This window comes from Eurytemora carolleeae, unplaced genomic scaffold (genome assembly GCF_000591075.1).
Source record: "Eurytemora carolleeae unplaced genomic scaffold, Eaff_2.0 scaffold47, whole genome shotgun sequence".
Taxonomy (NCBI): Eukaryota; Metazoa; Arthropoda; class Copepoda; order Calanoida; family Temoridae; genus Eurytemora; species Eurytemora carolleeae.
This window is the reverse complement of record NW_019396039.1, coordinates 490,187-503,857: the sequence shown is the minus strand read 5'-3', so window position 1 is coordinate 503,857 and position 13,671 is coordinate 490,187. Positions and strand designations below refer to the sequence as shown.

The 13,671-nt window shown below is 35.1% G+C and overlaps 1 protein-coding gene across 1 annotated transcript in view; it reads left to right on the top strand.

The window, feature by feature from the left end:
- The window catches only part of LOC111699943 (protein turtle), a 34,053-nt gene extending 22,525 nt beyond the window's left edge, over positions 1 to 11,528 (top strand). Inside the window, exons 21-36 of the mRNA XM_023470741.1 lie at positions 271 to 347; positions 408 to 496; positions 1,479 to 1,588; positions 1,735 to 1,836; positions 1,892 to 1,979; positions 2,977 to 3,089; positions 3,796 to 3,854; positions 4,080 to 4,113; positions 5,410 to 5,497; positions 6,082 to 6,144; positions 6,513 to 6,559; positions 6,944 to 7,021; positions 8,677 to 8,757; positions 10,496 to 10,557; positions 10,645 to 10,770; positions 11,507 to 11,528. Coding sequence (XP_023326509.1) covers positions 271 to 347; positions 408 to 496; positions 1,479 to 1,588; positions 1,735 to 1,836; positions 1,892 to 1,979; positions 2,977 to 3,089; positions 3,796 to 3,854; positions 4,080 to 4,113; positions 5,410 to 5,497; positions 6,082 to 6,144; positions 6,513 to 6,559; positions 6,944 to 7,021; positions 8,677 to 8,757; positions 10,496 to 10,557; positions 10,645 to 10,770; positions 11,507 to 11,528 — 1,239 coding nt within the window. The remainder of the gene's footprint in view (positions 1 to 270; positions 348 to 407; positions 497 to 1,478; positions 1,589 to 1,734; positions 1,837 to 1,891; positions 1,980 to 2,976; positions 3,090 to 3,795; positions 3,855 to 4,079; positions 4,114 to 5,409; positions 5,498 to 6,081; positions 6,145 to 6,512; positions 6,560 to 6,943; positions 7,022 to 8,676; positions 8,758 to 10,495; positions 10,558 to 10,644; positions 10,771 to 11,506) is intronic.
- Positions 11,529 to 13,671: the final 2,143 nt, after the last annotated feature.

The following is a 13,671-nucleotide window of genomic DNA, read 5'->3' as shown; positions in this document are numbered from 1 at the left end:
TGAAATTCTTTAATATAAAAGTTTACATTGTGGATATATTGCTCAGTCGTTGCGGCTAAGCGTTACACCCAGCACATTCTAGTTTTGATTGTTTGAACATAAATATTTCAGGGTTACACCCAGCACATTCTAGTTTTTTGATTGTTTGAACATAAATATTTCAGGGTTACACCCAGCACATTCTAGTTTTTAGATTGTTTGAACATAAATATTTCAGGGTTACACCCAGCACATTCTAGTTTTTAGATTGTTTGAACATAAATATTTCAGGGTTACCAGCAAAGGATATCCTCTGAACATTACACTTTCAGTAAAGGGATGAGCAGACTATCTTTCAAAACTGCCAGGTAAGTCGAACTTAAAGTTTAAGAAATATTTATGAAAAATAATTGATAATATTTCTACAGGGAGAATGAGTACGGTTCAGTTCTGTGCTATGGGATCAATGATATCGGAACCCAGAAAGATCCTTGTGTGTTCTCCCTTGAACCTGCAGGTTAGGTTTATATTGTGTGTTCTCCCTTGAACCTGCAGGCTAGGTTTATATTGTGTGTTCTCCCTTGAACCTGCAGGCTAGGTTTATATTGTGTGTTCTCCCTTGAACCTGCAGGTTAGGTTTATATTGTGTGTTATCCCTTGAACCTGCAGGTTAGGTTTATATTGTGTGTTCTCCCTTGAACCTGCAGGCTAGGTTTATATTGTGTGTTCTCCCTTGAACCTGCAGGTTAGGTTTATATTGTGTGTTCTCCCTTGAACCTACAGGTTATGTTTATATTGTGTGTTCTCCCTTGAACCTGTAGGTTATGTTTATATTGTGTGTTCTACCTTGAACTTGCAGGTTAGGTTTATATTGTGTGTTCTACCTTGAACCTACAGGTTAGGTTTATATTGTGTGTTCTACCTTGAACCTGCAGGTTAGGTTTATATTGTGTGTTCTCCCTTGAACCTACAGGTTAGGTTTATATTGTGTGTTCTACCTTGAACCTGCAGATTAGGTTTATATTGTGTGTTCTACCTTGAACCTGCAGGTTAGGTTTATATTGTGTGTTCTCCCTTGAACCTGCAGGTTAGGTTTATATTGTGTGTTCTCCCTTGAACCTGCAGAATAGGTTTATATTGTGTGTTCTACCTTGAACCTACAGGTTAGGTTTATATTGTGTGTTCTTCCTTGAACCTGCAGGTTAGGTTTATATTGTGTGTTCTCCCTTGAACCTGCAGGTTAGGTTTATATTGTGTGTTCTCCCTTTCTGTTTAATTCCTTGAAAGAAACTGAACACTTGCCACAAACTCTAATTGTCTATCCATTTATCTTTGCAACCTTATGACGTAGACCTTTAATATTTCAAACCCCGAATTCTGCTAGATAAAATAGTAAAATTTATAAAAGGTTTAAGACATCAGGTAACGAATAGAAAGGGATTAGAATATTTAGTTTGTGGTGATTAATCAGTTTATTTACTCTACGGATGTGTATACAGGAAGACCACACGCTCTGCAGAACTGTACAATGGATAACAAAACCTCAGTTCTTCATATCATCTGTCAACCAGGGTTCAATGGAGGACTTGTTCAACGATTCACACTCCAGGTTTAGATTTAAAAATATCTCTTTATTTTTCACTAATCTGATCAACGAAATGTCATCAAAGATCTTTTTTATAAATATTGGAAGATTAGCTGGATATGGTTTCCTATTTATACTTTTATCTTTTGATGATATATATTTTTGTTTAGATTCTGCAGAGTGGAACAAGCATAGTCCTGGCAAACCTAACCAGGACGGAGCCAACCTTCAAGATATCAGAGTTCTACACAACCTATAAAGTTGCTATTCAGGTTTGATCTTGTAACTATTTTCGTAAAAACTTTTGTTTTTCATTCGTATTTTCAGATATTTTCACACAACAAGCAAGGTTCAAGCGAACCTTATTTGGTTGCGGAGGGGATTACGCTCAGGAGGCCTGGTATTCATTCTCCAGGTATATATCTCCGGGTTAGATATTGATACAGGATATAGTCTCCAGGGTTGATATAGATACAGTATACATGCTCCAGGGTAGATATAGATACAGAATATATTCTCCAGGGTTGATATAGATACAGGATAATGCTCCAGGGTAGGTATAGAACAAGATACATTCTCCAGGATAGATATAGATACAAGATACATTCCCCAGGTAGATATAGATACAAGATATATTCTCCAGGGTAGATTTAGATACAGGATACATGCTCCATATTAGGTATGGATAAAAGATATATTCTCCAGGTAGATATAGATACAGGATATATTCTCCAGGTAGATATAGATAAAAGATATATTCTCCAGGTAGATTTAGATACAGGATATATTCTCCAGGTAGATATAGATACAAGATATATTCTCCAGGGTAGATATAGATACAGGATATATTCTCCAGGTAGATATAGATACAGGATATATTCTCCAGGTAGATATAGATACAAGATATATTCTCCAGGGTAGATATAGATACAGGATACATTCTCCAGGTAGATATAGATACAAGATATATTCTCCAGGTAGATATAGATACAGGATATATTCTCCAGGTAGATATATATACAGGACATATTCTCCAGGTAGATATAGATACAAGATATATTCTCTAGGGTGGATATAGATACAGGATATATTCTCCAGGTAGATATAGATACAAGATATATTCTCCAGGTAGATATAGATACAAGATATATTCTCCAGGGTGGATATAGATATAGGATATATTCTCCAGGTAGGTATAGATACAGTGTACATTCTGCAGTGGATATTTATATGTCAAATAGCAAACATGTTTATCAATGTAGATAAAGATATAGGATTACTTCTTCAGACACATTAGCCAGAAATAGATTCCAGTGATGTTGAACAAATATTACATCTGACAGATTTTTTTTTTGATTCTATAAGATTAAAACCAGATATTGAATTGTTAAATGATTTCCAAATGTTAAAAGTGGTTCCTGAAGAAGATGGTGGGTTGGAGAGAGGTTTCCTTGCTGCTGGAGCAACTCTACTCTCCTGTATCTTAGTTCTACTCATTGCAGCTCTTGTCTATATTAAGAGAAAGGTAGATTTCTACTTTTAGATCTCTTCAACATTTTTATCTTTTCTCCGAAACTTATTGAAGCGACTGTCGTTGTAATGTTTTTTATAAAAAGAGGAGCATGTCTGATTCACAATGGTACCCTTTAGTCTGATCAGGATTGAAAAGTGTTAATTTTGCAAATTTCTTTATTGTTTTTAAGCAAAAAATACGCATGCATGCGTGTAAGTCACTTTTGCGCATAAACCACAAATGAAAGTAAACAGTTTTTTTAAGAAACAAAAACATTGCTATTTAAATCATACATGATCAGAAAGGGCTCCGTTGAGGAACATGCTACACTCTCATTGGAGGATCACTTGAATCGCTATTCATTATTCTCGACTTCTGAACTACACTTATCGCTATTCATTATTCTCGACTTCTGAACTACACTTATCACTTTTCAGAAATCCCGATTTCTGAACTATACTTATCGCTTTTCATTAATCCCGGCTTCTGAACTACACTTATCGCTATTAATTAATCCCGGCTTCTGATCTACACTTATCGCTATTCATTAAACCCGACTTCTGAACTACACTCATCACTTTTCAGAAATCCCGACTTCTGAACTACACTTATCGCTATTAATTAAACCCGGCTTCTGAACTAAACTTATCGCTATTCATTAATCCCGGCTTCTGAACTACACTTATCGCTATATTTATTAATCCCGACCTGTGTTCAGGGTTCAGGGAAGAAGCTCCTTGTTATGGATCACTGTGTGGGAAGGGAGAAAGTTGACAGGAAAATACAAAACAAATGGAAAATTTAGATTTCTTTTAAAGAAATAAGTAGGAGTCTGCTTTTTATTCTTAAACCCATAAACTACTTTTATATTCCATATCCTATCTTTGAAATAAAATAAAGCACCTGTTGATCTTTAACTTAAATTGTTCAACAATTCCCAAGTAATTGGTTTAAATACCGAGATAGTTATAACCTGTTCCTTGATATTTGTATTTACTTTAGAATAAGATCTAGAGAGGTGAACAGCTTATCCAAGGTTTGCTCCATAAAGGAAATGAGTCTTTGCAACAAAATCTTATTTTCTAATGTTTATATCTTCTCAACCAAATATCCTAGACCTTAGATATTTCAAAATATCAATTCTGTTAGATCAAATAGACTAAGTTTGAAATATTAAAGGATTACGCTATTAGGTTGAAAAGATATAGAGGTTTGAAAATTTGAGTTTGTGGCAAAGACTCAATTCGTTTTTTTTTCAGAATCCTCTCTTTATACTCAGTTTCTTCTTCCCATTCTATCTGTATATCTTCTAGACCTCTTCTCTCTCCTCAAAGCAAAGCTCTTATCCCTTCTTAACAGCATATTTTTCACCCCTCTTTTCCATCAAAACATCTCCTTTTCCACACTCCCCCCCCCCGTACTCTTTAAACGCATATCCCCCCACATCTTACTTTCTCAGCACATTATCAAAAACGTTTTTCTCCTCTTTTTGATCTACGCACAACATTTCTCGCCTTTCTCTCGTTAAACACCATCCTTTCTCCCTCTCTCTCCTCTAAACACCATCCTTTCTCCCTCTCTCTCCTTTAAACGCCATCCTTTCTCTCCCTCCCCCTCTAAACACCATACTTTCTCCCTCTCTCTCCTCTAAACACTATCCTTTCTCCCTCTCTCTCCTTTAAACGCCATCCTTTCTCTCCCTCCCCCTCTAAACACCATACTTTCTCCCTCTCTCTCCTTTAAACGCCATCCTTTCTCTCTCTCCCCCTCTAAACACCATCCTTTCTCCCTCTCTCTCCTCTAAACACTATACTTTCTCCCTCTCTCTCCTTTAAACGCCATCCTTTCTCTCCCTCCCCCTCTAAAAACCATCCTTCCTGCCTATTCCTATAAACACCATCCTTTCTACCTCTCTCCTCTAAACAGCATCCTTTCTCCCTTTCTCTCAACTTAACACCATCCTTTCTTCCTTTCCCTCCCCTTCTAAACAGCATCCTTTCCCCCTCTCTTTCCTCTAAACCCATCCTTTCCCCCTCTCTCTCCTCTAAACACCATCCTTTCTCCCTCTCTCTCCTTCCTCTAAACACCTTCCTTTCTACCCCCCTCTAAACACCATTTTGTCTCCCTCTCTCTCCCTCCTATAAACACCTTCCTTTCTATCCCCCCCCCCATTTTAACACTCTCTCTCATATAAAAACTTTCCTTTCTCCCCTTTCCCTCTTCTCTAAACACCATCCATTCATTCTCTCTTTCCTCTAACATGGGATTGTCTTAAATGAATTCTAGTTTTATCTATTTTCCACGTTTATGCTCATCCGTCAATCTTTTATAGGATAAGGAGGAGGAGGAGGAGGGGGAAGGAGGGGATGAGGAGGAGTGTCCTGAGTTCCCCGCCTTTCAACAAAAGTCTGACAGATATGGTAGGATTCCATCATATTTTTGTGTAACATCATGCACATTTTTAAATGCTGTACTTGATATACAGGGTGTCCTGCAAAATATGTCAGTTGAGAGACGATTTGAGAATCGTCTTTGATTTTTTAAATAATTTGCAGCACTCATTCGTCAACTTAATTTTACACAAGATTATATTGATCTTGACTCAAGAAATGATGTACTTATATAAAGATTCTGGATACAGATATAGATTATTTAACATTCAGAAATTATGATACACAGGATAAAAACATACATCCAATATCATTTTTATACCTGGTTAAATCATACATATAGTAAAAATTGTTTATAAAATCTAGATAAATATGTGTAACATACATATGTTATATGAACCTAAATAGTGAAAGAATTGCATATGGTAAACATTGATACAGGGTACACAAAATATGCTTCATATATTTATATAACCTACATAAATACAAAAAGTCACCAAAAACTATTTGAAAAAGTCCTTGTTGGAGTTGTTAGTCTTTTCTTGGGTTTACATTGTAAATTCACTTCATGAAAGTGTACAAAATAATTCCTCACATTGCTTATTGGTCTTTAGAACCTGGATATGCAAGCAATAGATGCGGAAATATTGACATATCAAATCTACAGCTCAGTTCAGGTATACAGTACAGAAATTACCAAAAAAATTAAATGTTAAAGGGAGTGTTCGCGAAAAATTATAGGGGGTATATAGGCTTAAGTCGAAAAAAAATTTGATAGTGATCGCTACTAATCTGAGAATGAGAACACGACTTATACAAAAAAAAATGTCGTTTGAAGTACATCGTATATGAAACAAGTAAAAAATATTATGAAATATCAACTATGTACGAATACGTCGAATAAAATTATTATTGTAATCTCTAATTTACATTGTTGGATCAGAGATGCCCAAAAGTCTAACATCGGTTAAATATGTATACAGTGTATAATGAAAAACTGTTTCTGAGTTAAAAAGAAAATATTTAAAATTTTGAAAATATTTAGAGAGTAAGGTAGAGGAAGCTAAACCTGCAGCTGCTCCATTAAATCGGGTAAATTATTCTTTTATAATTTAAATATGTAGATATATATATATTCAGCTTATCTGTTTTTTTTGTCTGCGTGTCTACAATAAAGGTCAAAGTCGGCTGAACCGATCGGGCCCTCATTTTTTTGTGGCAACTCGGTCAAATTAAAAAGTGTTGATTTTCATTATTTTTGAAATGCACTAATTTAAACAGAGAAATCCGAGAAATTATTGGTTTTACGATTTACAAAGAAAAATAGCATCTTGCAGGGAAATGGTTAACCACTGAAATTTTTATAAGAAAATATAAATAAATAAATAAATAAATAACGATTTATTGTGATAAAATCAAATAGTGATTATTATTCACAGTTAATAAATATGGACGCAAATATGATTTTATACATAGGTTGCTTGTAAACCGATCTTGAAAAATCGAATCCAGAATATTATCAACACTAAACCTGAAGAAGTTAATCCAGACCAGGTGGGTCTGCTCCATATATAATTTCTCAGGGGTCGAGTCTTTAAATTAAAAAGATTTCTTGTAATTTAGAAAGGTTTCCTGTAATTTAGAAAGATTTCCTGTAGTTTAGAAAGGTTTCCTGCAGTTTAGAAAGGTTTCCTGTAGTTTAGAAATGTTTCTTGTAGTGTAAAAAGGTTTCTTGTAGTGTGAAAAGATTTCCTGTAATTCAGAAAAATTTCCAGTAGTTTAGAAAGGTCTTCAATAGTTTAGAATGGTTACCTGAAGTCTAGAAAACATTTCTGTAAATTAGAAAGGTTTCTGTAGTTTAGGAAGATTTCCTGAAGTTTAGAAAGGTTTCATGTGATTTAGAGAGATTTCCTGTAATTTAGAAAGGTTTCCTGTAGTCTAGAAAGATTTCCTGTAATTCAAGAAGGTTTCCTGTAGTTTAGAAATGTTTCCTGTAGTGTAAAAAAGGTTTCCTGTAGTGTAAAATGGTTTCCTGGAGTGTAAAAAGGTTTTTTTGTAGTGTAAAAAGGTTTCCTGTAATTTATAAAGGTTTCCAGTAGTTTAGAAAGGTCTTCAATAGTTTAGAAAGGTTATCTGAAGTCTAGAAAGATTTCCTGTAATTTAGAAAGGTTTCCTGCAAGTCTAGGAAGATTTTCTGCAATTTAGAAAGGTTTCCCGAAGTTTAGAAAGATATCCTGTAACGTTTAAAAGGTTTCCTGTAGTTTAGAAAGGTTTCCTGTAGTTTTAAAAGTTTTCTGTAACTTAGAAAGGTTTCTTGTGGTTTAGATTGGTTTCCAAAAGATTATTATGCTTTCCTGTAATTTAAAAAGGTTTCTTGAAATTTAGAAAGATTTCCTGTAGGTTAGAAAAGTTTTCTGTAGTTTAGAAAGGTTTACTGTAATTTAGAAAGGCTTCAGCTGTAGTTTAGAAAGGTTTTTTGTAGTTTAGAAAGTTTTCTAATGTTTAGATAGTTTTCCTATAGTTCAAATAGGTTTTCTGAAGTTTTTAAAGGTTTCCAGTAGTTTGAAAAGATTTCCTAATATCTAGATAAGTTTCTTGAAGTTCAAAATTCTATCCTATAGTTTATAAAGGTTTGCTGTAATTTATAAAGGTTTCCTATAGTTTTATAAAGGTTTCCTATATTTTTATAAAGGTTTCCTATAGTTTAGAAAGGTTTCCTATAGTTTAGAAGGGTTTCCTGTAGTTAAAAAAGGTTTCAGCTGTAGTTTTAAAAAGTCTCAAATAGTTTAGAAAGGTTTTCTATAATTCAGAAAGCTTTCTTCTGGTGTGTTTCCTAAAGTATAGATTGGTTTCCTGTAGTTTAGAAAATTCCGAAATAGCTCGGAAAGGTTTACTACCGTTTAGAAATAATTTTAGTAGTTATGAACAGATTTCCTGTGCTCTCTAAAGGTTGGAAGGAATTCGAAAAGATTTCCAGAATTTAAGATAGAATTAGAAAAATAATGTTTGTTAAACTGTTTTCCAAAACTAGAATTAGTTAGGTTAAAGTGTCTTGTTAGTCCCGTTCTAATTAAACACTGAAGTAAAAGTAAAAATTGTAATAAAACTTTGATCTTAATTAACCAAACTACTTTTCTCCCTTACAGGAGGAACCTGGAGAGAGAAATAAGTTTAAACATTTCTCATAGAAATAAACTGTTAAAATTTAGGAATGTATAACATGGTACTCAAATCCTCTCAACACTACATTCTTTCCGTCTGAGATACCTTACTCTCCAACTCCAACCCAGGTATATACCTTACTCTTTAACTCCAACCCAGCTATATACCTTACTCTCCAACTCCAACCCAGGTATATACCTTACTCTCCAATTCCAACCCAGCTATATACCTTACTCTCCAACCCCAACCCAGGTATATACCTTACTCTTCAACTCCAACCCAGGTGTATACCTTACTCTTCAACTCCAACCCAGGTACCTTACTCTTCAACTCCTACCCAGGTATACACCTTACTCTCCAACTCCAACCCAGGTATATACCTTACTCTGCAACTCCTACCCATGTATATACCTTACTCTGCAACTTCCACCCAGGTATGTACCTTAATCTCCAACTCCAACCCAGGTATGTAACTTACTCTTCAACTCCCACCGTGGTATATACCTTACTCTTCAATCCCAACCCAGGTATATACCTTACTCTTCAACTCCTACCCAGGTATAAAACTTATTCTTCAATCCCAATCCAGGTATATACCTTACTCTGCAACTCCAACCCAGGTATATACCTTACTCTGCAACTCCAACCCAGGTATATACCTTACTCTTCAACTTCCACCCAGGTATATACCTTACTTTGCAACTCCAACCCAGGTATATACCTTACTTTTCAACTACCACCCAGGTATATACCTTACTCTGCAACTTCAACCCAGGTATATACCTTACTCTTCAACTTCCACCCAGGTATATACCTTACTCTGCAACTCCAACCCAGGTATATACCTTACTCGTCAACTCCAACCCAGGTATATACCTTACTCGTCAACTCCTACCCAGGTATAAAACTTATTCTTCAATCCCAATTCAGGTATATACCTTACTCTGCAACTCCAACCCAGGAATATACCTTACTCTTCAACTCCAACCCAGGTATATACCTTACTCTTCAACTTCCACCCAGCTATATACCTTACTCTTCAACTCCAACCCAGGAATATACCTTATTCGTCAACTCCAACCCAGGTATATACCTTACTCTGTAGCAAATACAGTAGTAATCCCCATATTTGTTAACCTGAACATTCCTAGATTTATTATGTTGTACATTGTCTGTAAGTCTAAATGCGCTTATCAATAACTACGCAAAACTTGTAATGCAATTATCCTAGCCTAGCTACGTCTGTAAATACGCCAAAACCTGTATTGTGATTAACTTATAACTACGTAAGTGATTAGATTAACTAAGCTGATATATATCTGCGCTAATCTTATAAATATAAACTTAAACTTAACCTGTAACATAGATATCTAGATATACGTCAGTTGGAATATACTCCGCGTTGATTACAGTGTCTGTGTTGACATTGAAGCGTATGAGATCGTGCTCATTGGTTTGGCATTGATAGTTTGGATCTTGTGTTGACACTGAAGCCTTATGAGATCGTGTCCTTGTTTGGCATTGATAGTTTACGCGTTGTACCTGGACTGATACGGTTCTGATAGCAGTTTTACAAGTACGGCATTTACTACAACTCATTCATATTTTATTTCATATTTTTATTTAACTACAAAGCGTTCGATATTACAAATAAGCAATCACAATTTACTATGCAGTTTGGACCCGCCTAACCAGGGTAGATTGGTTTGAGTGGTTGGCCCGAAGTTAGTTGACTATACTGAATATAATTAAAAATCAAACTATAACTCCATATTTGGTTTAGTACACATTGTTTCTTAAAAATTTACTTACTTACCCATTTGGAGGCTTACTTACATATTTTTCTTCAATTTAAAAACTTTTAAGGATGCATATTCAACCCTGCAGACCCGTAGACAAGGACAATATTCTGGATCATATCATCACAGGTAGACAAAAGTTAATTGAGAACGGTTCATTAATAGATTAATCTACATGTCTATTTGAAGATTTGTATTTGCATAATATACTTTAAGTGGCGCGGAGCGTTCCAAAGGATATAGAAAGACAGGAACAGGGGAATCCACGTCTGAGTACAGAAACCACGCTGGAAATATTGGAACTATTCCTAGAACAGGACCTCAGGATCCATTCAACTATAGGTAGGTGTACTTTGTACTGTGTACTGTGTACTGTGTACTATGTACTACACTAGAACAGGAACTTAGGATCCATTCAACTATAGGTAGGTGTACTGTGTACTGTGTATTACACTAGAACAGGACTTAGGTGTACTCTGAACTTTGTTCTACACTAGAACACTACCTGGATCCATCAAACTATAGGTAGGTGTACTGTGAACTACACTAGAACAGGGCCTTAGGACCCCTTCAAATATATGTATGTGTTCTGTGTACTGTGTACTTTGTACTACATTAGAACAGGACCTCAGGATACATTAAACTATAGATGGGTGTACTGTGAACTGTGTACTGTGTACTACACGAGAACAGGACCTCTGGATCCATTCAACTATTGTAGGTGTACTATGTACTTTGTACTACACTGGAAGAGAACCTTAGGATATATATGTGTACGTTTAGGTCTTAACAATATTATACAGGGTTACCCACAAAGGAAGCGATTTTAAAAAAGACCAAAAATTCTGCAAACATGGCTATTTACAGGTTTACTTTGGTATTCTGTCTTAAATATAGTTACTTTTAATAATTATAAATCATTTGGCAAAAAAAAGAATCAAGGTTGAAGCTGCAGGGACCTTTGAATGTTAGAAATAAGAGCATAACCATTTTGTACAGTCGTCTCTGAAGTCGCATTCTTTGTGGATAATCCTGTATATGTGCTTAGGTCTGAACAACAATATATCTATGTTTTAAGGTCTGGACAACATTATATGTAGATCTAGACAACATTGCTTTTAACATTAAAGAATTTGTATTAGCTTAATTTCATTTTTATATTTTTTATCGAACCCTATATTACAAGTTAAATCCGAACTGGGCAACTTTACCCTTTCATGCTCTTCATTCCTCCCGGCACGTTTCTTTATTTTTATGACACGAAGGCTCCGTTCCTCACGGAACTGTTTCTCATTCCTCACGGTATTGTTACTTATTCCTAACAACACTGTGTCCCGTTCCTTAAAACGCTATTTCTCATTCGCTGACGGCACATTTCCTTGTGTTTTGTGCCACTGTGTCCCGTTTCTCACGGCACTGTTCCTCATTCCTCACGGCACTGTTACTTATTCCTAACGATACTATGTCAGGTTCCCAACAACACTGTTTCTTATTCCTCATGAAAATGTTTATGGTTCCAAACGGCACAGTTTCTTTTTACTCACGGCACTGTTCCTTATTCCTGACGGCACTGATCCTCATTCATCATTTCTCACAGCACTATTCCTCATTCCTTACGGCATTGTTCCTAATTCCTGATTGTATTCTTTACGAATCATTCCCATTTCTGAACCGATGGCATTTCTAAACCATTCTCATTTCTGAACAATTTTCCATTTCCCATCTCTGAACCTTTTCCATTTCTGAACCATTCCCATTTTTAGTCTTTCCCATTGCTGAACCGTTGCCTGTTCTAAACCACTCTCATTTCTGAACCTTTTCCATTTCTGAACCAATCCCATTCTGAGCCTTACCTATTTCTGAACCTTTCCCATTTCTGAACCTTTTCCATTTCTGAACCTTTTCCATTTCTGAACAATTTCCAATTTGAGTCTTTCCCATTTCTGAACCATTCCCATTTTTGAACCGTTTTTCTTTCTGAACCTATCCCATTTCTGAACACCTTTCCCCTTCCTCATACACTTCTTAATTTACTTTAATATGTTTCCCATCGCTCAGTCACTTTTCTCTTCATTAAACAACATGTTCTAATCCCTTTATCCTTTTTATTATCAAAGTCCTTTTCCCAAATGGCTAGATGTCCCATATATACTAGTATTTCAAGTGGATTTAAGGGACTGTACGCATAATTTCAAGTGAATTAAAGGGACTGTGCGCGTTAAATGTTATTGTTTAAAGGGACTGTAAGCAGAATTTCAAGTGACCCTCATTGCAAAGATAGCAATGTCCGATTCACAACGGTACACTTCAAATCCTTCAAACATTTATCTGATCAATAATGTGAAAGATTTCGTCGTTATTTATTAGGTTTAACTGTGTTAAATTCTGATATTTTCTATTTGTTTTCTGCAGTTTAACTTTGCAGGTCACTTTTCTAGAGAAACCACAGTTGAAAATCTTCCGTTTTCAAAATTATAATCATTGATATCTAATTGATATTGATCACATTTTTAAGGGTACTGTTGTTAATCTGGCATCACCATCTTTTCATGGAGGGTCCCTTGATATCACGCATACAGTCCCTTTAATCCACTTGATATCACGCATACAGTCCCTTTAATCCACTTGATATCACGCATACAGTCCCTTTAAACTTTAGCTAACCTAGCCATTGCTTCTCTAGGACTTAATGTATCGTAAATATGAAGAATAAATGAAGTATAATGGACTGAACATATATGTTATGGAGGAAGTCCAATGTTTAAATATCGTTAAAATCAAACAGTTTTATAATAACTTAAAACAGACCTGAACTAAAATCGTGAGATCCATAGATGTATCTAATCCATAAATATAGAAAAATTTACAATTGGTGTTATTTTTAATTCTTGATCAAAACCTAAATGATCCTAAATTTTGCTGAACCCCTTGAATGTATTTTTCTTAAAAATTTAAGTATACGAAATATTTTCGTCTCCTAAAATAATTTTTGGAAGGAATTTGTTAATCCATTCTTTTTCCTGAATCTTGTTAAAGTATTGAATGTATTTATTAAATGTAAATATTAAATAAAATTATGATTGAAACCAAAGAGTTTAGGAGGGACGGAGAGAAGATTGATTTGAAACTGTGGACAGAGATAACATATTCTCCCATCCTTCTATTATAGTCATTTTAGGAACTCAAGGTTTATACATTGAGACACCGTCTATAAGGGTGGATACACAGGCTATATACCTTACT